A 27817-nucleotide genomic window follows, 5' to 3' on the forward strand; every position below is an offset into this window, starting at 1 on the left:
AAACCAAAATAACTCTTTTTGTTCTGCATTCTCACAAAGCTGCATGCACGTTATTATATATGGCAGCCAACAATATATCTAAGTGCAAGTAATGAATTCTCCTGAATCTAGTCAATCGTATATTATTCAACCAGGTTTAGTTAACGTCAGATAAGTGCTAATTAGATTCTAACAGCAGTTAGCTAACTTGAGCAACGCTTCACTAGATTCCATAACCAGATGTCAGCTGTTCTACATTCACCTCAAATTAATTGGAGTTATCGGCATTCGTTAGCACACAAAGTGTGATATGATAGATTTTTCTGTTGAGGAACTGACATGTGAAACCATGTAAGACTGACTTTGATAACCTCATAAACCAATTATCTACAAAGGCCCCAAAATGCAACAAGGTGTGTAAATGTCAGAAAGTTAAATCAACACCCCTAAACAACAAAAAAACTGAACGTTACCACCATCATTAAGGGAGGAATTATTGGAGGACTATGAGACTGCATTCTTTTTAGCTCGGCGTACCTAATAAACTGGCAACTGTATATACACTTACAGGCTTCAGACACATGCCAAAATTGCTCATAAAATTGTGTATTTTATGAGCAGTGCAGCACAGACACAAACAATAACCCAGACAAGTTCTGTAAATAGTGTACATGTGACATACAATTAATTTGTGTGTGTGTGTCCATTTGTCCCAAGAGACAAGGGCTCTGGGGAGAGAAGACCTGTTACTAAAAACAACCAGGGCATGTGGATTTGTATTCACTCTCCTTGCACTCAGAACAGTCGTGTTTAGTCGTCTTTTTTTAGACAGAATTGGATGGATTTAAGCCGCTCAACACAACTCCTCCCACTTTCAACTTTCTCTGAAAGAGGCACATAATAACTTGTCATAATCACCTAACCCGAAATTACATTACTTCATTACAAGGAGGAAGTAATATATTACTGTGAAGAGTTACTTCTGTAATGCACCGCTCAAAGCACCAGGCGAAGCGGCCACCTAAATTACAGCAAAAAATTTCAACAGTGATGGAGCCACTAATTGCAGAATGGATTGTTTCTTTGTTGTTACTTTTCTTATCAGGCAGATTGCTCGTCACCAGACTCGTCCACATGGTGTTGCAAAGGAACTGTTGAAAAGATTCATTAATTAGCCCTGTTTGGCTGATGGTGAGGAACACAGCTTGTGTCCACGATATATATACAATATAATATATTTGATATGCATATATTATATATTGAAATGTTTTGTTGAATGTAGCTGGTTGCATTGCTTATTTTGCACTATTGACTCAACTTCTTTCTTGGCTTAAATTGAGCAGTTGCTGTTATTCATTGATTGTACTTGAAAAATTGTACTTGAGTGCAGCAAAGGTCCCCTGTAGTAATCAACAGATATTATGCGTCAATAATGATTGATTTGTTTGGAACTATCGAGAGCTACTGTACATGAACCATGTGACTGCGTCGTTGTGAGATCAAAGAGTGTCTTATTCAACAGCTCTGAGATGGACTAACGTTTGTTTATGTTGTACATTCAATGCACGTCGGAGATGTTACGACACTTCAGTAATTAGTTCAATTTCAAATATAGCTCAATGCAATTAGAGATGAGGAAGTGTCAGAGAAACAACTTCATAGGGCATTAACTCACTCACTCTCTCTCTCTCTCTCCCACACACACACACACACACACACACACACACACACACACACACACACACACACACACAAACACACACATACAGTAACACTAACCTGATTGGTTGAGGCAAAGTCAAGGCCTGCGTCTGGCGTACCCAGGAACATGGTGTCCCCGTCCAGCTGGAGAGAACAAAAAGCAAGAGCAACAATGTCAACAAACTATAATCAACCACAGCAAACAGAGAGCAGCCAGCAAGGAGACAAAGAGTGGAGATGGAGGTAACAGATCACTGGCTCGCAGCCAGTATCAGCGATCAGTCCTCTGTCTGTGTGCCATCTCTTCAGACATTGAAAATCCTGCTGGTGGCCTGAGTGAGGACTGGTGAAGGTCTGGGTCCTGTTTTCCAGTTACAAACAACTCTGTTTCAAGTGTTTTCTATCATACATCCTTTTTTTATGAGAAGCACTTGTTGCATGTGATTTCTTTGTTGTAAAACACTGTGAGCTGCCTTTCTTATATGAAAGGTGCTATACGAATGAAATCAAATAGATCACTTTTATTATTATCATTATTATTATTATAATTATTATCAGTCTTAAGCTTAAATCATCGTCCATTGTCTTATCGTCCATGTCTTTGACACGGAGGCTGAGATGGGGTTATTTTATAGAAAGAAATCTGGATGCAAAATGTTTTAAGATTTACAGGTTTTATAGACTGTTATCAGGCATTGCTGTGGTGCAATTTCCCTTTCACACATATAGCATATGTACCGTTCGCTGGGCCATACTGTATGTAATTAACAAATGTCTCCACCCGAACAAAGTAATGACATCACTGCTGATGGATATTGTGCAGCAAAACAAATTCTGGCTGAAATTATCGAGATAATCTTGCAGTGTTACTTTATCTATGTGGGAAGGCAGACAACTTAATCAAAAGATCACACAGGGTCTCCACACTCATCATAGATCAGTGAACATCAGCATGGTTCCTAAACTGTATTAACTGTTCTGATTCAGCATCGCAGTCAGATTGGACTCTGGATGTGACTCCTGTTCCCCTTCTATTATCTTTTCACTCCTGTTGTCAGCAGATTTTAGGATATCAACTTTAAGATCTTAAGAGGATTTTTTGATCAAAATCCAAGCATCACCACAATATCAAAAACGAAGTATGTACATTAACACTACATACAGTACATACAGTAGAACAGAACAAATGCCCACAGCCCTATGATCAACACACCATCAATCCATAAAGACATACATTAATTTCTACAACTGGTCACTGACATCGCAGGCACAGAGGGATACATTTATAGATGCAAAAGAAGTAGAAAAATAAAGGTTTATATAATATAAAATCAAGAGTTTTCCCTCACAGTCACAGCATTCTGTGCTACACATCCTGGGGAGTGCTGGTGCTTCACCAAATCTCTGGGCCTACATAGCAATTTTAAGCAGGTTTGGAGTGTGTAGTTTGTTCACCCTGGAAAAGTGCCCAAATCAACAATACTCAGATTGTCAGTTTGTACTAGATCGAAATTCATGATTGTGCTGTTGATACACTTTTGTTACAAGGCAGTGACATTCCAAAGTCACAGTTTGACTGACATCTGTTGGTTTGCGGGTTACATAATTTCCTGATAGAAAACAGGAAATTATATCGCTTTCTTGCACATTGTGACAACATATATTATACAGCCCACTGCGAATCTTATTACTATGCAGTGTGTACTTTTACTTTCTTATTGCTCTGTTATCTCACTACACGTCCCTTCAGGTTTGAATGTCACTGTGCATGTTAAAGGTAAGCACCAGACAGCTGTTCATATCACCTTATCACATATTGACTTTAAGTGTGTACTCCTTCTGATATAACGAAGGTTACTTTTGTCCTCTGTTATAACATTATGTACAGTCAGAAAACACACTTCACTCAACCATTAATTTCTAGTTCTTTTTTCTAAATGAAATCTCCACTTCAAGACAATAATGAATCATAGATTTCTCCAGCCTTTGAATATAGTTTCACATCATTAATCTTAGTCCAGCTGCATGCAGGTTTGTTTTCACACATAACATTTTTGCATATTACTCTCTGGCACCCCTATCTGTTTTTAACAAAATGTCTATGTAAGCATAAAGTAACGGAGACTGAGCATTTTTTTGGCAACAAAAAAGCTGTCAAAACAACAACTTTGCTCTGCTGACACAGGCTAATGTGAGATGTGTTTTTAGCTTTGCTGTCGGTGCATATACTGGACTTGTGCTACAAAGGTGAGCTCATCATATTGACCCAGCTCCACTTAAAAGGGTCATCTCCTCTCCAGGTGATCTTCTTTCATGGTGCGACACCAGTGTGAAGACCTCGTTTCACAGAGACACACACATCCAATCCAGACTGAGCAGCATGAAAGCAATGCTGAAAGCATTACTGAGCTGACTCAAATGACTGATTAATTCATCAACAATAGAATTAATCAAGAAAATAATTGTTAGTTGCACCTATTAATGAAAGATACTAAAAAATATACAGTGACCTGCAACACAGTGCTAAAATATGTGAATATTTATAAATAACTAATGAGTGCTGCTGCAATCCAACACAGGTTTTTTGTTGACAACACTTTGTGTTGTATGTGTTCTTATCTACAGCATCTTACAGCCAGTTACATAAAGCCACTCTAAAGTGTATTCAACAACATCTTCAGGACCACAGACAATTGACATTAAGGAGCTCTTAACGGCAAACTCACTCTTATGTGAAAATTTTCGGAAAATTTCAGAGCAATTGTAGCGACACTCTTAAAAATACCCTTAACTTAAGATCAATTATTATCAATAAAAAGTCACCATTAAAACAGTCAAAATCAGGGCTACAAGTAACAGTCAATTTTTATTACAGATAAATCTGTGCTTTTGATTGGTCAGTCAGTAATGTGATCTATTCTGTCATTTAAGAGCTCAAAGTCTTGCCTTCAAATTGCTTATTTTGTTTTGAATTCTGAAACGACCAAAAGTATTCGATTTAAAAAGACTATACTGTATATACAAAAACATTTTTAAAGCTGTCACCAGCAAATGTTCTGTATTTTTATTAAATAAGTATTTATCAATTTGAATTATCAAACTGATTGACTAATCAATTATTCTATTAATTGTTATCGCTGTAGTCAAATTAAAGGTGGCACTGCAGCCACCAGGAAAGCAAAACAACAGACAAATACGTATCTGAGTCCTTAAATCATATTCAAATAATTCATGGTAGCCTGGGTCTGTTTATTGTATTCACTGACACACACACACACACACACACACACACACACACACACACACAGAACGTTTGAACAGGTGGGTAGAAACAAAGCACTGTCTCATATGCACTTACACACAGCCTCACACAGACACACACACACACACACACACACACACACACACACACACACACACACACACACACAGGTGGACAGGTGGACAGACAGGTGTAACTGCCCTATCCGTTTGCCAGCTGTTGGGTATTATGCAAATGAGGTATAGGTTTACAGAGTCAACAGACAACCAAAACAGAGTTGTGTCGTAACACACACACACACACACACACACACACACACACACACACACACACAAAATGTTCCTTATAGAATTAACAGTTCATTTTTAAACCTTGACATGCTACAGTTCTACATATCAAATAAGACCTAAGAAGAAGAGGGGACATGCTGCAGTTGCTGCTGTATGGTGATTGGATAAGAGATTCAACCATCACACCTGTCACCCCATGTGCAACATCTTTCACACCAGCACAACCTAATGGATCACAGCCAGTGTGACCATCTGGCTTAACCCTTACCTTCACCAGCTTCACCTGCTCTATGCTCTCATCTCAGGCTGATGCTGAAGTCCGAAGACTATAGATTATGGATCTAGTCCAATTCTGAGCTTTTATGGTCTTCATCATTTCAATCACAAAAACCCCGAACCCAAAGGCTACACACAAACAACAAACGTCTTTGACACTGATACGTGTTAGCAAATAATCTGCCAAGCGCCACCTTAAACTGAATCAGGCTAGAAAAGATGTAGATGGAGAGCTAAGCAGCTAATATGTTCCAGCTCCTCACAGGACAAATACAGCTCCCAAGATACAGTAAGTACTTTGAGAAGAGAGGAGAGGAGATAAGAGGGACAGAGAAAAAGGCCATGAGGGAAAGATAGTGATGATTTCTTTTCAGCAGGCAGTGTGAGAGGCAGGAAGAGTGGAATCTTCTACACTCTTCATCAGCCCTGGGAGGGAGGGAGGGAGGGAGGGAGGGAGGGAGGGAGGGACAGCCAGACTGTCGGTGACATTAGCTTCATGTATGCCTGCTCAACACTGATATGTTGAAATTAAATTGAAATGATGCCCTTTCAAGCAAAACTGTCTTCAGTGTTCAGAGTTCTGTCGTGTTGAGGCTATCGCTTTTGGTTTCTATGGTCATATGTGCCAAAGTTGGTAGGATGACTGAAGGTTAACTATGTTCAGAGATTCACTGATTCATATTGTCTATCTGTCTGCTCACTAAAGCAGAAATGCAAAGGACATTACATTTTTTCAAGAGACAACTGCTAAGAAAACTGAGAAATGGGTCTCTGGAGTTGACTTGTGTTATTTTTCATGATGTGTTGCCAACGTGCAAACTCGAAACAGAACTCACAACTTGTTAGGTAAATCATGGCGAGGAAATCTTGTGCTGGCTTACTCATAAACAGCAGTATCAGTTAGGTAGGAAAAGTTTTGATGCGCTGCGTTAACAGACTGAACTTGACAGAAACACCACTGCTTGGTTGTGTAGCTGATGGTGAGTCATGGCTGCGCTGCCCTACAGCAAACGGTCCACTGCTCCATTTCGTTAACCATGGAAGGATTTTTAGAAGATGCTAAATCATTTTTTTTACATGCATCCAACAGACCAAGATAGTTGACAGCAGGGCTGCAAGTATTAGTTCATTAACTGAAAAGCAAATATGCCACTATTTTGATAATTGTTGATTTTTAGACCTTTTCCACAACAAAATCTGCAAACATTTACTGGTTCCAGCATCTTAAATGGTAAGAATTAATGTGAATTGAAAAGAGTTCTGGACTGTTCTTCAAATAAAACAAGTGATACAGCTATGGGAAATTATAATTTTCTGACATTTCTTGGACACAAAGATGAGTAAAAAAAGAAACTGAAACATTAATGAATAATGAAATGGTTCCTGGTTCACAGGAAACACTAATCAAGGCTGTTTTGTCACAAAGCTCCAGGATCCAACTCCAGTATGCAAATGAGCAAAACACAAGTGTTTGGAGTATTATTATTTGTATTTTCAACATGTAATTTTCACCTTAAGTTTGGCAGTACGAATTTCTTTTCATCCAATTTTCACCTTATTTGTAACATTAAGAGTTACCAACGGTCACAACAAGAAGAGCCACAGCTTTGTGTGCTACACATACAGTATAAGCACACATACGATCACAAATCATCAGAAATCATGTCAAGTATGGGATGTATGTTGTAGGAGAACATGACACAACATTAGCACTTGCTTGTGAATGGGATGGCCTCTAGTGCAATGCATGCGTGTCACATCCTGTGATCCTCTTCAGTGGCATTTATGCACCACATGAGGTAGTTTGAAAAAGATTTCTTTGAATATTTGCTTGTAAAATCAGACCCTTCAAAATGTAAACATGCCATGACACCAAGAAAACAGTGCTGTCTTCACAGAGATATTAAACCATCCAAGTCACAGCCAGTGCTTCGACATATTGTGAGGCTTAAATTATTTTTCCATTTTAAAAGTAATCAGGGTTGAACGGGTCACAGCTGAGGTAGCACCGCTGCCTCGTTCTGAGCGGGGAAAAACCCCTCCATTGTAATGCATGGGCTGTTCTGTGAAAAGGTGACGTTTTCACTTTAAATGGACTGGTGAATGTTCCAAAGCAGAGAAATTACACATTTTACATGTATTCATGTTTCATGGTTTGATCTGAGCTAGAACAGTTAGCTGCTTGATTGAAAAGAATCTGCTGTCATTTTTCAAGCAAAAAGCAGTCTGTGGTTTGAGCTTCTAAAATGTGAAGATTTGCTCATTTTCTTTGTCATATAGGACAGTTAAACTGAATATTGATAGGTTCAGACTGTTAATCGGACAAAATGAGCAAATTGGAGGCATCACCATGCTGGGAGAAACTGTTAAGTAATCAATTAATCGAAATAATGATAGAAAATTGAAAGCCAGAGAATTGCTGCCTCTCAAATAAGTGCTTAAACACTATCTGTGTCTTCTGCATGTGTGTATCTCAAACCTTACAGTGAGAGAACTAAAGAGGAAAGCAAGGTTTGTAGTCAAACCAAATTATCCTCTCTCTCTCCCCCCTTTCATGCCTCTGTCTCTCACTCTCTCATCTCTGCTGCTCCTGTGTGTGTGTGTGTGTGTGTGTGTGTGTGTGTGTGTGTGTGTGTGTGTGTTTGTGTGGGTAAAGCAAAGGTTTGAATAACAAGCAGCCAGCTAAGTGGGTCAGGGTCGGAGGAAGGGGGGAGAAAGGGGGAGAGAGACTATTAGGATGACAGACAAGGACAAAGGAAAAGAGAGAAATACAGTGTATCAAGGAAAAAGGGAGCGGAGTGAGGAAGAGAAAGAAGGAGAGCTTGGGAGAAATGAAATGTTTGGTTGATAAGGAGATGGAGGGAGCGCTAAGGAGCGGAGCTAAGGGGGAGTGATATGGAGTGAGATGGGGGGGTGGGAAGGCTGAGATGTAAATTGTAAATTTCGTTTAGCCCCAACTTTCAGCTGATATCCTGTTGAACTGAAGATGAAATGTTCATTAAGGCTTTTAAATATAATAATGCAAAAGGTGAAGTAAACTACCGAGCAATGAATCTGAAAATCTTTTTAAATGAAAAAAATCTGCCTGTGTGGTGAGACCCTGGCGAAGAAGGACAAAATGAGCTTACTCTTGAAATCTGGTAAAATGATCAACATACTAACGACTAACTTTAAATTAAACTAAACACAGCATACTTCCAGGTGTTGGCTGGGTAGTTAAAAATCCACGTGAATGTCCTGTAATAACAATTCTGTGCTCAATGACCATGGCAGCAAAATGTTTGCAGTGTTGGTTGGGCCTCCTCTTCAAACAGAGCCAGTGTCACAGATGGAAACATTACGTCTCTTCGGGTTGTGAGGGTATCTTTGTGTAGATGAGTCAAAAAGACACATTTGAAATTTAAATTTAAATTTAAATTGCTGGAGACCTTTTTTATCACTCAGGGGTTTGGGTGGCGTGTGAAACTATTTGCCTAAACTGGACTGAATGGATTTCAGTTGACTCTAACCTGCATCAGGGGACATAAATCAACTCACAAGCCTGTACAGTGAGAGACAGATGGACAAAGAGAGAGGACAACTAATGACTGTGTGTGTGTGTGTGTGTGTGTGTGTGTGTGTGTGTGTGTGTGAGAGAGAGAGAGAGAGAGAGAGACGTAGAGAGAGAGAAGACGGGACATTCATACAGCTGGAGTGGTTCAACTCAGCTATTGTTTATCTCTCTAATCTCTGTCTCCATGACAGCAGAATAAACCAAGTTTTATTGGCTAAACTGTATCATGACTGTTAAGGCTAGATTGTGTCTTCGTAGGGTGATCGCTATGCATTTCCCTTGTGTGTGCAGAGGGACTTCTACATTTCTTGCAACAGCTGTTCAGTTGTAATTATGTGTGTGTGTGTGTGTGTGTGTGTGTGTGTGTGTGTGTGTGTGTGTGTGTCATACCTGTCAACAATGGGATTTAAAAATATGAGAGAGAAGTTTGGTAGGAGAGGGTTATTATGAAAAAGGATGGGAGCGATGGTATAAATAGTCATTGCTCGAGCGTGTTTCTATGACTCTTGGATGCATTTATGTTTGTCAGATTTGTCACTTTTCCCTCTGTGTGATCTGCTAAAGTCCGTGTAACATATTTTCCAAAAAGCATGACTTTGACTGACGTTACTCTTCATTAAGTATGGGTGCACCCCCTCCCATTTGATGAGACACTGAGCTGTTTTGGCAGGTACTCCCTGTCACGCTCATCCTTCTTCTTCTTTGTCTAATTGACAGGTGCTATTTGACTGAGTGGCTCTTCATCGACAGACATTACAGCTAATGTTCTACATACTGCCACCTGCTGCATCGGAGGGAGATGTCGCAAACACATCAAACAGGCGGTCATTCTTTCCGTCAATGTTACAGCCAACCTTTTTTTAAAACAGTTTTAGAAAAGTTAAAAATACAGCAAAATATTTAAACGTGAGGACAGCAGGAGAGATGGGTGAAATATGCAAGACTCCCAGAAAAAAATGGAGGGTTGAGAGGTCTGAGTGTGTGTGTGTGTGTGTGTGTGTGTGTGTGTGTGTGTGTGTGTGTGTGTGTGTGTGTGTGTGTGTGTGTGTGGCACTGTCTTTGTGGTAAATATTTCCCCATTCAGCTTCCAGTAAAGACAGTGTTTTTATTGAAACCTTTGTGAAGTATGACTGATCTGAAATATTTTCTATCCACCAGTGAATAATGAACTCAGGGTTTGCTTCATTTTCTTGTGACAGAGGTCTATTGACTTGCTTCACCTTTATTGGGCTGTATCGACTGTCATGTTTTTACATTTGAAGCTTCCATTGAAATTTTCCCATGAAGTTTTGAATGTTTTCATATTTTATGCTGTCATTACCCTAAAAAATAAACAAATCCTTGAATAAAATCCTCAAATTGAATAAGCAATTGATCACATTAAATAAGTAAGAGCTGTTCATGTGCTTATGTTAATGTGATTCATGGTGCTGTTAGGTTACTGCTAGACTGCCACGGTACTACAGGTGTGTGCCTCACTTAGTGTGCAGCAAGTTTCTGACTGCAGTCAAATTATTGTTTTTGAAAGGTTAAATAGCAACAAAAGTTGATTAAAGCAGAATATTTCATCAAAAATGTGAATTTTGAAAATATCTTGTGAAATTTTTTATAACTACATATTTTTTCGCTAAATTCTGACTTTCTGTCTTTACAACGTTCTGGAGTTATTGGAAATTGGATCACATGAGCTGGAAACAATCCTCTGCAGCCACCAGTGGTATGTTATATGAATAGTATAATACTGATGATATTAATGTAGCCTAATCTTTATCTGAAACTGTGCAGAAATTTGAGGTTTAAACAGAATCAATAGACAAAAAAAATAAATGTAAATAATATAACATGAATAATAACATAAATGTCAACATTATGAATGAAGCTTCAAAGCTTTTACGAACTATTTGGTAGAGTCCTACAAGTATCATTTCAGCAACAACATTAACTCATCGAGTCAGAAAACAGGCATGTCCACCAGGGCAACACAGTCAAATAAAGTGACATTAGTGGCTCAGAGAACTGAAGCTTCAGCCATGTATGGGCAAAGCTAAGAGCCATGGCTTTGGCCCATTGCCTGACTACAAAATAAAATCTCAAGGTTGGTTGAACCTATTAAGCTTAGCTCAAAACTTCCCAAACTTACTCACTGCTCTGACAACATACCTCAGTGATTGAACAGACTCGCACAAAAAGATTTAAGTGGCATGTACGAGTGATTTAAGAGAACTTCACTTGCCAATTTTCTCACACGACAATTTTTTTCTTGGTTGTAAATGAAATTCCCAAGTGGTTCACGTCCGTCATACAAATCATGACAACACTGTCTGCCTTCCTCCACAGAAAAATCCCTTTTAACTTCATACAGAGTTAAAATTCTCTCACTCCAACACCTGCCACTGCAGTCTTTCTGCAGGGCTCTGTCCAGGACCGTCCTCCATTAGAACAGCTGACACTGTAAAATCACATCCGCCTGACTGCTCCCCGTCAAAGGACTGGGTTATGCTAGGAAAGACCCGGTTCACACAACATGTTGTCCCACCTCGTTGGAAATCAAAAGTCTTGTGGAAGACATTTATGGTGTTGCACTGAGGTGTTCACATGGAAAGTGACAGAAATAGTTGTGCAATGAACAAAAAAGAAAAGAGAGCTAGAGAGAAAGAAGCTCAAAGCCAGCTTACTTTATCCCCCGCACAGTTGGCCAATCACAGGGTGAGGTGGGTTTTGGTGTCAAATCCCCCCAGTTGAGACATCTGAAAGGTTTCAAGATTAAAGATGTTTCTAACTTCTTCTGTCACAGTGTGTGTGACCCTGGTGACACGTCATTGGCAGCTGTATTAATATTTAAAGTGTCTACCACTACGACTTCCGACTTTCCGACTTCTGATTTCTGACAGCAGGACCTGAGCCTCTTGAACTCTTGAGTAACATTTTTGTGAATGAAACTGGTCCATAGTCACAGGTGGCATTCATCACGGTAAGCAATTCATAGCAAGTTTGTGCAGTTAAGAGAGCTTGTTGAATCTGATTTGAATGACTCGCAAACCTCATGAAAAGATGTTGAAAAAAGATGTTCAAGACAAAAATACTCAAATGTTCTTGCAGAATGTTCTTTCTTAGTAAGTTACGAGTGGTTAAAATCCAAATCTGGCATTTCCTACTATATGCACTGTACAGACGTAGCAGATAAATGACAGATGAGCAGGGCTTTGCAATCAAAGATATTTTATGACAGAACAAGGAAACGAGGTCAAAGCAGAGACGAGTTTACACATTTCAAATTTGACTTATTTATTTCAATCTACCCGCAGTAATTAGCACGACACCATCACAGTTATCACTGTATGATCGTGAACAAAAGCTGAGTGCTAAAGAAAAATGGACGGCAACAACTCAGGAACTGATCCAATCTCTTCCACCACAAGTTAATTGATCCAACTCATTGTCACTAATACAGTACACACAGCGAGAGAACAATGCAGCAATGATTGCAGTATGTGATTTGATTGCAATATGTTTGTTTTGGAAACGAAATCCTGATAATTAGTCTCTTCTGGCAGTGCTTTATCTCCGCCCATCTGTTCCACTTGGCATCCCTCCACCAACCAGGAGTCCCTCATCGCTCCGTCCCCATGATTCAACCAACTGAAACGCTTTCACATACACCAACACACAAGCAACAGTGCTGAAAGTCACCCAATCATCAGCAAGCTTGGGGGGAGGGGGTGTTTGGGGGGTAGGGGGGTTGGCAAGGTGTTCAGTAGCAGGAGTGACAGCCAGCATGGACAGACGGACGGACAGATTGACTGGTTGTGTTCTGATAGATAATTAGATGAGATGCCGACACTTTGGCTGGTTCGAAAAAAAACTGTTGGAGGGGACAATGAGAATGTGATACAGAAAAAAAAACCTCTGGGAAAGGGCCAAAGGATAAGATAGCTGTAGATGTACTGGAAATCTTTCTAAATAGCTGTGACTGTATTACCAAAATGCTGCTGATATATCACGAGAGGCACTGAAGCAGTCGAGCTGATGGCGTTCATGTGGTTAGATGACAAACCATTTTAAATGCAGTGACAAATCCAGTCTAATTAATTTTTCTAATCCTGACTGACAGAAATTGTTCTTTAAAAATAGTATTTCTGCCGTGAGGGAATGGCAGTGTATCATCCTGTTTATGCCAGGGCTACTTGCCAGTGATCATAATATAGAGTAAGTTCAGTCAGCCAACTCATGTGGAGCAGATTTATTATTACATGAACACAAAGTGTGTACCCCGCAGGTATACACACTAAGCCCAGCGCCGAGTGTGACGTTAATTGACTGTTGCCCAAGGTGACTTAGAGGCAGAGCATACAGGTGGATGCTGGGCTGGTGCCGGGGTTTATGAAATGCTATATAAGGCACAGCAATGTTTCTAAATGAGCTGTAGAGCCACAGTGCAAAGAGTGTACTGGTCACATGTTGCACTGTGTAGAGTCATGTGTGAATCTAGCAGGGCTTAAGTCGTAGTTTGGGCTAATGTACTTTTTAAATATTAACTTTGTGCTGGCCTAACCTTTGTCAGTGATGGAATATATTAATTTCCTCCTCCAACAAGTAGAGGACAGCAATAATCTGGTGAAGGTGAAGACCCACCAGATGTAAACAAATCTTGCTAAACTGCCTCCAAACGTCTTCCTTGTAGCTGTGGGTGTGCTTGCAAGCTAGCAAGTAGCTTCCATGTTAGAAATGCATTGTGGAAATAAGCAGCCTACGACTTTGTCTCCAGCAGCTCATGTGACTCTGTGCCAAGAAGGACTTTGTCAGCAGATATTTCTACAGGTCACAGTAGGAAAAGTACAGGTGTTAGTCAAACACTGCAAACCTCCAACACCAGCGTCCCACAGAAAATGAAGAGGGCAAACCCTGAAGTCACACAGTGTGTTCAGTGGGTCTTCACTGTAACAGCTGAAACCAGCGTCGTTTCAGCTATAGGGATTATTTCAAACGATGATGATGATGATGATGATGATAAATGTCATACCTGCTCAACTAACACAAACAATTCATGACATCAGATGAAGGCTGACGTGACACATGACTGTGTGAGTGTCCTTCTGATCAGTCATAACCTCTAACAAATCTGAGTGATGGAAACACTTAGGATCTAAATCTCATAGGACAAATGCAGTATTTTACTTCCTTATACTCGTGATGACTTTTCTCATTGTCCTCTATCATGTATTACTCTGTCTCTCTTATTTCTATCCATGTCTACATTCTAAAATCTGTCCTCTGCCTACTTTGCAAGTGTTTTGCTTCTCTCTTTAAATCTATATTCTCCTGTACTTTACTCAGGCCTACTTCTCTTCTCCCTGTTCTCTTTCCCCTCTATTTGCTTTAGAAATACCTCACCCAGCTTTCACAATCATCATGTTTACATTAGGCCCTCTCTCTCTCTCTCTCTCTCTCTCTCTCTCTCTCTCTCTCTCTCTCTCTCTCTCTCTCTCTCTCTCTCTCTCTCTCTCTCACCCTTCCATTCCTCCTCTAAACTTGATTCATCCCATCTCTGCTCTGCTTGCTTTCTTTTTCTTCCTTTCAAAAGGCCACGCGTTTAATTCAGTAGTTATTTAAACTGTTCCACCACCAGCACTTGTGCCGTTTCATACAGATGCAAAGTCCCCTCATGATATTGCAATGTTACAATTAATTAACTTAATTAATTTCTCCTTCTTCCCATCTAAGGAGACTCATTATGAGCAGGGCCAATCAGAGCTCATCTAGCCAGTCCTCTATGAGACTCAACTGTGCCTGTGCATCAACAGAAACACTGAGCTGGATGCTGGCCACAGAATCACACTCTTTTTTGATTACGTAGCTTTGTTGGTAATGTTAATCAATACAAAAAGGTGACTGGTGTCAGCATAGGAAGAAATGCTGTGTGGGTTGGTCTGGGAGGCTCAGCTAAGAACCCCCCCCCCCCCCCCCCCCCCCCCCCAAAAAAATAGGGGGAGATTTAAAAGAGACAATGACAGGTCGTTTGTTGGTGAGGCCTTTCTCAGATTAAGAGCTCCGCAGTTGGACAAAAGACCTGTGAGTAATGCTAGCTGCTTGTTTTCTGTTGAAAATAACGTCATTTCAGTCAAGATGACTCTTTACATATTTCTAATTAGTAGGGCTGCAACTAACAATTATTTTCATTATTGATTCATCCACAGATTATTTTCTTGATTGATTTATTAAATCAATTGCTATATAAAGCATCAGAAAATTGCCCATTACAATTTAATAAAGCCCCAGGTGACCAACAGTCTAAAACCTAAAGATATTCATTTAACCTTTGTTCAGATGAAGAAAGGCAGCAATATTCTCACATTTAAGGTGGAAACTTCAAATGGTTGATGTGTTTGCTGGAATGTTTCTGTTGATGGACTAATTGAATAATTAATCAAAGCTTTGTTTTGCCATTCATGTTTTAAAGGGAAACGCAGTTGCTGCTGGGATTATGCTCCCCGGTAATGTTTTTTCTAGTGTAGCTACAATTTTTTACCACACACAGGTTAAACCAAAAGAGGTGGTGGGGTGGACGGTAAGCACACAAGGCAAAAACAGTGTCTAAGGTTCACATCCTGAATCCATGTTTGGCTGAAGCACCAAAAGCCCTGTTGGCTAAGGTGAAGGAAATATTGTGCTTTCTCTTTAATGTCAAATCAAATATGTGTTCAAGTAAACATTTTCTTGATCAATTCAATAAAAACATTATCTTGACAGACAGTTCGTTAACAATGTTTCCTCATTACGTTGGCAAAAGATATAACACGTGTATCATTATGATTTCTACAAAACGTATTTGGTATTGCCCTTTCTTAGTATAGAAATGTAATTAGTAGGAGGCGGTGTTGATTTCCTTCATCATTATGCTCACAGCCACCGGTAAGACTTAAAAATAGTGCGCTATTATTGTTAATGTTATTTCAGAGTAAATACAGCGTGCACTTTATGGTAATTATCATAAGGTTGGTGTGAGTAATATAAAAGATGTTTTGGGGAAAAGGAAACTAAATTACATTTTTTAGACAGTCAACTTATGTCTGGTAATAATGGCTGTTGTAATGCTTTTTTTTTATCATCACCAACCGTAACGTCTCTTTACCCACCGTTTCTCACTTAAAACAGTGCAGTCACCACACAATCAGTCAGCTCTCAAATCACCATGAAATCCATTTCAATGAGACAAAGAGCAGATTTACAGCTATTGTGCACAAACAACTACAGATGGAAAATGAATACTGTGTGTTTGCCTTTCTTAGAGGCTCCTTCAGAAGCACTGAAATACCAGAAGCCTGAAATACAAAGTATTACAGTCATGTCAAAACCAGCCAAGAAACTAATGTATGTCGCTGAAACATTTAATCAACATTAGCCTTGTTATTATAGTTCCTGTTCATAGGCACAACATGGAGTAAAATAGTGCCTTTTCAAAGGTAACTGTGCTGAAAATGTTCTCTATTTAAATGAAATGGAAAATGTAGACCATCACTGGTGTTACATTTTTACATTACCACATCTGGACACGCCTCTCCCCCCTCTCGCTATTATACACACACACACACACACACACACACACACACACACACACACACAGGACATAACATTGACTCATATTCACTTCCTGGAGACTTAGCCTAACCCTAACCTGAGCCACTGCTTGCCTGTCCATAACCCTTAACCTAAACCTAAACCTAACCTTAACTAAACCTTCAGCCTATGATTTAATCATTACGTATATGAATACGTAATGAAGATTTGTGTTTTGTCCCCACAAGGAAGGCAAGTCCACACAATGTCACAGTGTAAACAGATTTATGTCCCCACAATGTGAGTAATACACATCCACAGACACACACACACACACACACACACACACACACACACACACACACACACACACACACACACACACACACACAGCCTCTCTCTCTCTCTCTCTCTCTCTCTCTCTCTCTCTCTCTTCGTTCTTTTTGCACACCCTCTCTCTGTTCTGTTCCTCTTCTTTCTCTTTTCTGTCATTTTGTTTCTTCTGTGCTTCCTACTTCCTGTCTCTCTCCTTTTTATATATCCTCTTTCTCTTTTCTTTCTGTTCCCCCACACAGCAATATGATCTCTTCTATCAGGTCGACAGAGTCGTGAATCAAAAGACACAGAGAGAGAAATATAGTACAAACCTTAGTGGCCCCACCCCCACTACTCACTCTCTCTCTCTCTCTCTCTCTCTCTCTCTCTCTCTCTCATCTACAACATCCCTACCCCCAACAACTCTCCTCTCTTGCTCGCTCTCTGTCTCTCTCTCTCTCTCTCTCTCTCTCTCTCTCTCTCTCTCTCTCTCTCTCTCTCTCTCTCTCTCTCTCTCTCTCTTCAGTCCCTACCCCCAACCACATAGCTAGCTCTCTTTACATCCCCAGCCTCTATCTTCCATCTCTCCCTCCCTCTCTCTGAAACACAACAACACAGTGGATTGCTCTATGTTTCTGTGTGCAGGGCATTTCTCCACATTGTGATAGATTTCTGAGCTTAAAAGCAGCAGGTTTGACAGCACAATGAGTTCAGTCATTAAACATGAGAGACAATGCTGAGGGTTAAACAAAGCACAGTAAATTACTATCATCTAGCTCATGGATACATTAATGTGATATTCCATCCATGTCCAATTACCACTTATTGAGGTCAGAGGTCACAGTTAACTGCAGAACTGGTAGGGAATCAGATGTTGAGCCCCAATTCCAAACTACATGCTGAATGCATACACTGCATCTATGAATGTACTGACTATCTGCTCTATAATAACTGTCACAGTATACTATTTTTACAAACATCTGCGCTCCATCATACATCAAACAGAGTTGTCTGAATATTTTTTGTTTTCAGAGATCTTTCTGAAGCCGTCTCTACCCAGATCATTTTAGTTTTTCACAGCTGTAGATATCAATTCCACTTTCTTTGTAAGTTACACTATGGCCCTTTGAATTTCAGACTTATCTTCACTCTGCAATGACCAGCCAAGGAGGCACAGTATAAGAAAGCAATAGTGAACTTTCACAGCACAATCAAACCACACTACACTACATCAGCAAAAACTTGGTTAAAATGAGTACGTCATATGGAACTTCTAACCCTTTTCCATACACGTGAGCTGGCTCGGCTTGACTCAGTGCGTCTGCCCAGCACAGCAGGGATGTGCATCTCAATTACAACAGGGTTACCCACTTTAAGGTGTATCTCTAACTACTGACGCGCTGGAGTCGACGTTTAAAACAGGCGCCCTCTTTGGCGCAGTTTAGTATTGCACTTCGCAATGGTTGTTGCTAGCCAGCTACTTCTCATCATGGATTTTCAGGCTGATTTTGCTTGGCATCCACCGCTTATTACATGAGAAACACAGACAACACGATACAATATCTGGAAACAGCAGTAAGGGCTATTTAACCATGCCGCTGAATCGTCATTGAATGATGACGAAGTCCATCTGACGTCACCTCTACCCGGTCAAAGGTGGGAGGTGGATGGATCTCAGGTGCGACTTGGCACAATTAAATGGGTAACAAAAATGCTAATAAATGGAGCATGTTTTGAAAGTGCCAATGGAAATGGACAGTATAATGGTGGACGCTCACAGGTAGAGAGCCTGAATGCAACATTTCTGGTTAAAGCCAACTTTTTGTAACCACATCACACCGTTGTTGCTGAGGGGTTAAACAGAGAAAAAATGGCCTATCAGCCACATGATGAGAGAACAGTTAATAAACGTGAGCAGGCAGAGTAAAATCAGACAGCCACCCAGTGGATAGTCGATCAATCCAGCTGTACACCGGCCATTCAGGGATGACAGTATATTCTGATATTACTCAGTCCACTATTTCTACAACAGAGACATCATAACAACAAAAATCAGGCAGCACAAGTGATCTGAAAGAGTGCAGAAAGTCATATTTGTGTAATGGATACTATATAATGCTATTTCAGTTTACACCCTGCTTCATGTGCAACCCTGTGCTGATGTGTGGGAAACAGATTATTCAGATTATTTTCTTTTATATGCTTCAGCAATTCAAACATTTTTAGATGTCATGTTTACAGTATAAGACTCCGCATACAGGATGACTGCAGCTTGTCGCAGTTTGACAGAAAAAAACTAGGGAAATAGTTCTTAGCTCTTAAAAAAATCATATTTTAACATTGTTTATTATTTTATTTGTAATAGAATTTTTTTTTTGTTTATCCATATCAAATTGTGGGGGGGAAATGTAACTGTATTTTCAACAACAAAATGAGCGTGTTCCATTTTATTGTCTGAACACTGAAGAGAGGTTAATAATCTGTCTAATCGCTGCACTCATCAACTGCAACTATTTAAATAATTAAGCAATTCATCACTGTCAAATGAACAAAATCTCACTGTCTGCACCCAAACAACTTTACATACTGAGACATAGATAGATAGATAGATAGATAGATAGATAGATAGATAGATAGATAGATAGATAGATAGATAGATAGATAAGGTTAAATATAATTTGATGCCCATCCTGCCTAAGACATGTCTTACAGAAGACACTGGATCCCTACAGGCTCCAGCTGTGACTCTGACCCTGACCTTCGACCTTGTTCTGGACAGAGAAAGACAGCAGAGCTTCCCAGACACCAATTAACTTTAGTATCACAAGACAGAAATGAGAGGCACTGCTGTGAACTCTACTAAATATGAACAAATTCAAGCATACTGAAGGATAACACTGCATGATTTTCTCAGAATTACTGGCCTTATATTTCATTATAACCACAACTCTTGTATTTGTAGATATAATGCGTGCTAGAACTTAATTATCTTTCAATTACCAGTGGTGAAGTTTTAATTAAAGGTGTCATTACAGCACTGACAACATACTCGGGGTAAAATCCCAGTCTGTGTATCCTCCAGTGAGTGGAAGGGCTCGAAAGAAATGAGTAACACTGGGTTGTAGTCTTCAATAGCTGCGCTGATAACTGGAGCCTAATAAAGCAATTAATTACCTGTTAATTGGCAGAGAGGAGATAGCTATGGTAATGGAAATAAGCTAACACAAACGTGGTTTTCATCTCTAGGACATGGGAAACAGAAGCATGGCTTTCTTATTTCCTTGCTTACCTTGTTGGTCCCAAAAGCCGGGTCAGGGTAGGAGAGCTGGCCCAGCCTAGAGTGGTCTGTCGCGGCCAGCGGCTGAGGAGGAGGCGGGTAAACGGTTACATCCATGGCTGAAAATAACGTAACATCCACTTCGCCAGTCCTCGTCTTCAAGCTCCTTTCTTCTCTTGCTCCTGTCACAAACCGCTGAGATAACCTTTTAAAACTTACAAGGTTTTTGGCGAGTCCCTGAGAGACCAAAGAGAAACAACCAGTCCAATAAAAATTGTTCTTCTGGGGGAAAAATGAAGGTTTTAAGCAGGTAAGTCGGCTGAATAAGCCTGAACGGATCTTCTGGAGGTCGCTGCTCTCCTCTCCACGCCGGGCTTCAGTAACTGCTGCTGTGACTGGCAAACTTCCCAGTAAAACAACTTCAACTTCAATACCTGACGCTAAAACAAATGTTCAGTGGCAATGGTGCACTTTTTGAAGAAGCGTCGTTTTCCCTCCGTTTATCGTCGTGGGTTATGTATCCCGTGGCGATACGTTGTGGGGACAGGGGACGTGGTTGGACCCTGTCTGTCCCTGGTTGGGACTCTGTTTTACAATACTCCTCTGCAGTTGCTGCCGCCGCGCGTGTCCTCGGTGCTGTGGTACCTCGCGGACCACTCATACAAAGAGCTCCAGCATCAAGTTAGAAAGACGCAGGCACGACGAACCCGGAAATCCGTTTTCTTACAAATTAAAAGCACAGACTCTGTCAGGAGTAAAAAAACAAACAAACAAAAAAAAAAACAGGGAGTATGAAAACGACAAAGCAAATACAGCTTATTCACACCGTTCACGAATCCCGGCAATAATTACAATCAGGGGCTTTAGCGTTGCGGGACCCGCCTCAATAAGCAATTTTATTTTGAGAGTAACCGACATATCCGGAGGAGCTGAGTGGTAGCATGTGCTCCATCTAGAGGAGAGGGTAGTATCAAAAGGCCCGACAAGGTGTTTCCTTAGCTTGAATAAACGTTACCTGCGTGGGCGAATGGGTGTTTCAATTAAACGGATGAATTAATGTTGTATGAACCAACAGTAAATGGTCAACAGAAGCAAACAAAAACCAGGAGAGAAGAAAAAAGACATTACTGCTCATTGCTAATACTGCACAATGATATACGATGTGTACATCACATTGTGTATCAATTGGTTGTCTGTAATTTGATCACTTTCTTATAATTTCTTAACTTCTTACTTCTTAAAGTATCAGCGAATGAAATCTAGTTTTAAGCCCTGACTTGTTTGAGTCTATATTGTGCATTAACTTTAATAAAGTTATGTACAATCAAATTACCACATAAACCAGTCTGCTATATTTTGAGGTAATGCAGACAGCTGGAAGTCGGGAGGGTTCATCGGGGGCACAAAAGCAATTTCTCTCAGGGCCACCTAACTGGTTAATCCAGCTAGGGCTCGTGCTATCTTGTGTTTCAGCTTGACATCTTTGCATCTCTTCAGTCCCTGCATTCTACAGTTGTTTCTGCACAGGGTTCAGAACTTGCTTCTCTCCCTCCCCTCAATTGCTAAGCCACATCTGCATTCCTGTCAACAGATCCTTGTGCAATGCAAGCTGTCATTTGACTTACAGTGCAATAGATTCATTAACAAGGAAGTCAAAGGTAAGCTGTGTATGCTCTGCCTCTCCCTCTCTCTCTTTCCCTTCATGTACTGTATGGACTAAGCTTGGCTTGGGTCGTGCCATAAGAGCCATAATCAACAGTCTTCCAGTTCCCTCCAGTTTTCTCCATGCAGCACCAAGAGGAGAGGCCACATAAGACCCTTTGTCCATCAAGCTGGAGTTCAATGCAGTTCTATCCTTGGGTACATCCTTGCTTGCTCCCACATTGAGATCGAAAAGAGCCAGCTGTATGTGTTTGTGAAATGGCCATAGCCAGCAACACCCTGCTGTCATGAATGCAATTCTCATAAAGACCACCTAATGATTCCAACCAATGAGTGTCACAGACAAATGTGTGGTTTAGGCACTACATAAAACTCACTGGTGTTGGTGGGGTATGTCCACCATCTCTCCTCAGTCCTCCACCATTAAGGTGTCATTATTTTAATGACAGGTTGAGTTCTAGTAGCTAATGTTCCCTCCACAAGACTGCTCTGAGCTTGTCAGTATTAAAGAGGTGATTAGGGTTGATGCTCCCTGTTGTTCATCAGGTCTCCTCACAACAAAAAGCTGCAAATTGATGCCTTGTGTTGTGAGAGCTTTAAAGATTAAACAGTTCTGTTCAGTCTTATATTTACCGCATGTGTTTACCTTCAGTTCTATATATCTACTAGAAGACACCTGTCTACAGGCCCTGTGCTGTCTACCATGCCGGCTCCATCTCCTTATCTGATAGATGGACAGTATGCGCACTCTGTTGGCCACACCCTGGATACTCTCTGTGTGCAGAACAGTGTTCAGTAAATGGGGGACTTAAAAGGATTATCAGGCACAGCAGCGTCCTGCAATGGACATCCATGTTCAGGACTGTCAGAGAGTTCAGGCAGCCAACGCTTTGTGTTTTGCTTTCAAGCTGCCAATGTGCTTCATGAGAGCTGTTTGTCGAATGGTTGAGTAGCTTTTGAAACTCTTCCACCACTCATGCCTTTCCAGTGTGGCATTAGGAGGCTGCTGCATCCAATGATTTGTATAAGTTTCCAACCCTCTTCATGCTGTGATTTGGCAGCCTTGCAAGGCGCAAGGGTTTAAACTTCTCTCTCGAGTTCTTTTTTCATTTTTTGACAGAACTTTGTCACTTTTCATGTCAACAGCTGAGTGCCATTCAATTAATATTCTCCAAAATATATTTTACATAATTTCGTGTATGTCCACCCTATGACATTTGCTTTTCACTTCAACTTCCATCAGAACAACTAGAAACACTTTTGCCTTTCGAGGAGGATGGAGTAGGGTGGAGTTCTAAAAGTATGAACTGGTTCTGTGGTTCTGTTGGAGTACAACCAGACACTCGTTTTGTCTTGCGCTCCTCTAACCATGATGAATAAGACAACACTCCTAAGAGTTTTATGTATGATCACCCAACCACCAGGGTTCTAGCAGAATCTGAGGGTCTAATTTCCTTTTAGCTTCACGTGATGACATCCTGGGTGACTTCGTTGTAATGTCATATTTAATCTATGTACTTTGGAATTATTCCACTCAAACCACTGTTGTTGCCGATGTAGATGTAAAATGCATTTGCAGAAAAAAGGGATGAATTCAAAGTAGCAAACGTAAAAGCCTTCAGGCTATAGGTTAAAGCAGCATTGTCTGCTATCTTTCTGATACAGAGAAAAGGGAATTTTATATTAATTTTTTTTTTTTTTTAAACACATCTAAGTTAACTACTTCAAGCATGATCCTTGCGACTGATTTGTGTCTCTCTTGATTCGTTGACTCCAAAGTCCCTCTTGCTCATTTTAAATCTAATAAGTTTCTCATACAGTAAGTTATGCTACAGGCCTTAATTCAGTTTCTGAAAAAGAGCAATAGATGCACAATTCAAGTCATTTAAATCATCAGATGATTTTAGACAAGAAATCCATGAATGATCTGGGAGGGGAGATAGAAGATGAAACAATGAAAACAGATTGTGTGTGTTTGAGAGACAGAAATATTCAATACAGAAGTCGAATGAATGCTGTCTAATGCCAGAACAACACATTTCCATTATCTAGAGATAAACACATGTACACAGAGACATAAACAAAGAGATTCTCTCCCACCCACACACACACACACACACACACACACACACACACACACACACACACACACACACACACACACACACACACACAGATATGCACAACTCACTGATTCATGCACACTGTACACTTTAACAGATGGTCACACACATATTAAAATCTACTCACACACATAAAGTACCTGCAGACATACTGATAATTATACTCTATATAGTAGTAACACATCCACACATTTCCTCTTATACGCATATCTATAAGGTCCAAACACAGAGGCACATTTTGCAAACATAACCATGACACACAAGTGCATAAAAATGTATGTATTGCAGTTTCTACACACACAAAGAGGTATCATAAATGCATTTTCTTTCTCATGCATTCTCAAACACTTTCTCTCAAACACACACCACAAACCAGCCCACACATACTTAGAGAACATACAGTGTGCCATCCACCCATCCCCCACTTACACACATACATATATGCACCCCTCCCCTCTGAAAAAGGCATAATTCACTTCCACATTCTCCTCCCCCACACACAGCTCCTCTCTATAAAACTGCACACACACACACACACACACACACACACACACACACACACACACACACACACACACACACACACACACACTAAAACACATGAGCATATGCATTAAAGCAATCAAACACACATGTACACTGAAATCCATCCACACACACACAAACATATAAACACAGACGCAACATGAAAACGTATACACACCATTCCTGTGTTGCACCATGCATGTCAACATATACATATATGGTGTATGTATATATAAAACACATGCACAAGCAGCAAACCAACACACACACACACATGCACACACACACACACACGCACACACACACACATGCACACACACACACACACACACACACACACACACACACACACACACCTCTCTCTCTCCCTCTCTCTCTCTATACCTCATAGTGTTCTCAGATTTCCATGCATGAGCTTTCCAACATATCTGATGGGTTGAAATAGTTATGTAGTGTAGCATTTGAATGATGTGTGTCTCTTCGTGTCGGGGGATTACATTATAGATTCATAGCACAGCAATCCACTCCTTGGTAAAAACAGCCAGCCCTTTACGTATTGTAGCTTTCCAGGGTGAAAGAGAAGATGCAAAAAATGTGAGGAAATCAGCAGAAAGGACTTAATTAAGCAAACTGCTAAGTAGAGAATGCTAAAATATTAAAAAATATATATATTTTGAGATTTTTCTAATGTTTTTCTTCTGGGACAAAAAGCAACTGTAATTTCATATTACACAGGGTTTCTGAGATACTGCTGGAACTTCAGAGTTCTAATTTAGGCCTTAAAAATTGTATGCCTGGGTTATTCAAAACCTGGAAATGAATATGAAGCTATTAGACAGCTGTGTTTCAGTGTGGACCATTTATAAACGTGTGATGCTGTGGTTTTTGTACACGACTTTCCTTCCTAAATGTTCTGTTGTTACATTAGTATTTACAGTATCTTATGTAAGTGTGTTTCCATGTCTTCTTATGGCTGCACCTTTCCAGCAAATGGAAATATTTTACATGTTTTGTACATCATTTTATACACATTTATTCAAATGACAGATGTGGCATATGTGGACACTCTGGGATCTCCACTATAATTTATAGTAATGTCTGGATGCATGAAGTCATAATGACAAAACAGCAGCAGCTTATGTTGGTTAGGCACACTTACAGTTGAACAGAATAGTAGTTTTATGCCATATATGGTGAAAGAAATAACATTGTCTCGAGTTTATAACCACCAGAAGGGTCATAACAGTCAGATACAATGTTCCTAATCCAATCCACACCACATGCTATATCACTTACAGTACTGTTCTGCTACACTTCACTGTACACCCAGTTCTCCAGTAATTTCCAAATAGTATTATTAAAACACCATTAGACTAATGTAAGAACTGAACCTGCTGCAATGCAGCAGTTTAGAAACTGTATAATGGTCAGAGAAATGAAGAAAATGAAGAATATCAGCAAAGTATATTTTGCCAGCAAAAGTCATGAATACATTTCTGGAGAGCTGCTATTTGCTGGATACTTTTTTTCTACAATATGTGCAACACAGGACAGTTAAGTATGAGGCATATGTTGTCCTGCTCTGGAAGCAAAAAAAGCAACAATGATTACCCAATCCAGATTAAGAGCAACTAATCAATGTCCATATCTCAACCAATCTGTTACGATTAGTAAATCAAGGTAATTTTGATTGGACCCAAGAGGCGGAAACAAACAGCACGAGAAACAAAGGGAGCCGTTCAAAACACAAACGGTTTATTACAATCAAACAATAAACACTACCTACAAACCAAAAGAGAGAAAAAAACACACACAGACCACTACACAGTAAGACATCACTAAATCATAATCACACACACCACAACACAATCTTGTTGTGTCAAGTTAAAATATCTGCTCTGAAAACATTTAGTAGCAGAAAAACATGGACCTGAAGCCACCTGGTATGACTAGAGTTTCCTGGTCCACATGGACAGGTGACACCTGTGGTGATTTAAATGTACTCTGTGTACTGACATGTCTCAGTATAAAGCCCAGCAGGTGTAAATGATAAGATAAATGATGGCTGAATTTAGCTACTTCAGTTTCAGGGTCTTGGTACTGTACATGCTGGCTTACCAGTAGTTTCCTTCCTAGTGTAGATCAAATTTTCAATCTGCAAAAGAAAAGACGTGTGTTGCCATAATACTCCTGCTGTTTGAATAAAGGAGTTGGTGCATCGAGACAAACAGCTGGTCGTAATAATTCTCCAGTCAGTGCCATTGAACCATTGCGAGAGAAGTGGACATAATGAGACATTGAAAGAGCTCCAGTCAAACCTCAAAATGGTGAAAAAAACATGTGGAAAACATGATGGCAATATGACATTTAAGTTTGTTTAATTTGAGGAAGGTTACAGTCTTCTCATCACTCAGCATAGATCTGATGCTTTTGTCTGCATCTATTTTGCCTCTCTTCAGTGGAATCTGAAGTGAGTCAGATGGCAAAGTGACTGTCATACGTTAAGTCACATGTACCGACTCCATTGCGCTTTGTCACATTTTGTTTTTATGCACTAATTCAGTCAAGTTTAAAATGTTTTTTGGGATATTTCATCATCTAAAAAAGTCTCCAGGTGCCAAACATGAACTGCAGTGTCACCAGCTCCCGTCTGGCTGTTTTTGCACGTCATTCTTCATCTAATTCTCCACTCATTTCCTGTCCTCTCACCACTGCCAATTATCAAATAAAGGCATAAATTGTTCAAAAATAACAACAAAAAAGAAGAATTACAACAACATTTAACCAGACACTATTTAAGTGAAGTTGCTGGAGCCTCAAATCTTAGCAATTAACATGTTGTCCTCAGTATTTCTCATACTCTAGATGTCATAGCTGCCCCCCACCCCCACTGAATTTCAACTGTCAACATGTTTCTATAAAATAAAAACTCAGAGGCCTTCAAGCCCTTACGTTTAATGACTGAAATGTTTGTTTACACTGTAACCCTGTAAATCAGAGAAGATGAGGTACTGTCAGGAACTGCCAGGCTCAGATCAGAGATTTCAGCTGGGACCAGAGCCCCTTGAGGCCTCATCTACAGCTCTGCTCTGATATAAACAGCATGTAGCATGACCTTCAGTATTTTGCTGCATTCATTTTAGCCTGAAAGTTTACCTCATCTAGACTCTTGTTAAAAGCTTGTAGATTGTCTGACTGCTTGTAATCTTGTCCCATTCTCAGCCATTAACTTGGCAATTATGTAATTATTCCCCACAAGAATTGTAGCCAGAACTAAGGAATTAAGACCTAAACAAAAAC

General features: G+C 40.1%; 1 protein-coding gene across 1 annotated transcript in view; it reads right to left on the bottom strand.

The window, feature by feature from the left end:
• Positions 1-20870, bottom strand: part of tox (thymocyte selection-associated high mobility group box) — a 51408-nt gene extending 30538 nt beyond the window's left edge. The window contains exons 1-2 of the mRNA XM_070973377.1: positions 20220-20870; positions 1759-1824 (exon numbers count right to left, since the gene is read on the bottom strand). Coding sequence (XP_070829478.1) covers positions 1759-1824; positions 20220-20324 — 171 coding nt within the window. The 5' untranslated portion in view covers positions 20325-20870. The remainder of the gene's footprint in view (positions 1-1758; positions 1825-20219) is intronic.
• Between the last annotated feature and the right edge of the window lie 6947 nt (positions 20871-27817).

This window comes from Chaetodon trifascialis, chromosome 11, assembly GCF_039877785.1.
Source record: "Chaetodon trifascialis isolate fChaTrf1 chromosome 11, fChaTrf1.hap1, whole genome shotgun sequence".
Lineage (NCBI taxonomy): Eukaryota > Metazoa > Chordata > Actinopteri > Chaetodontiformes > Chaetodontidae > Chaetodon > Chaetodon trifascialis.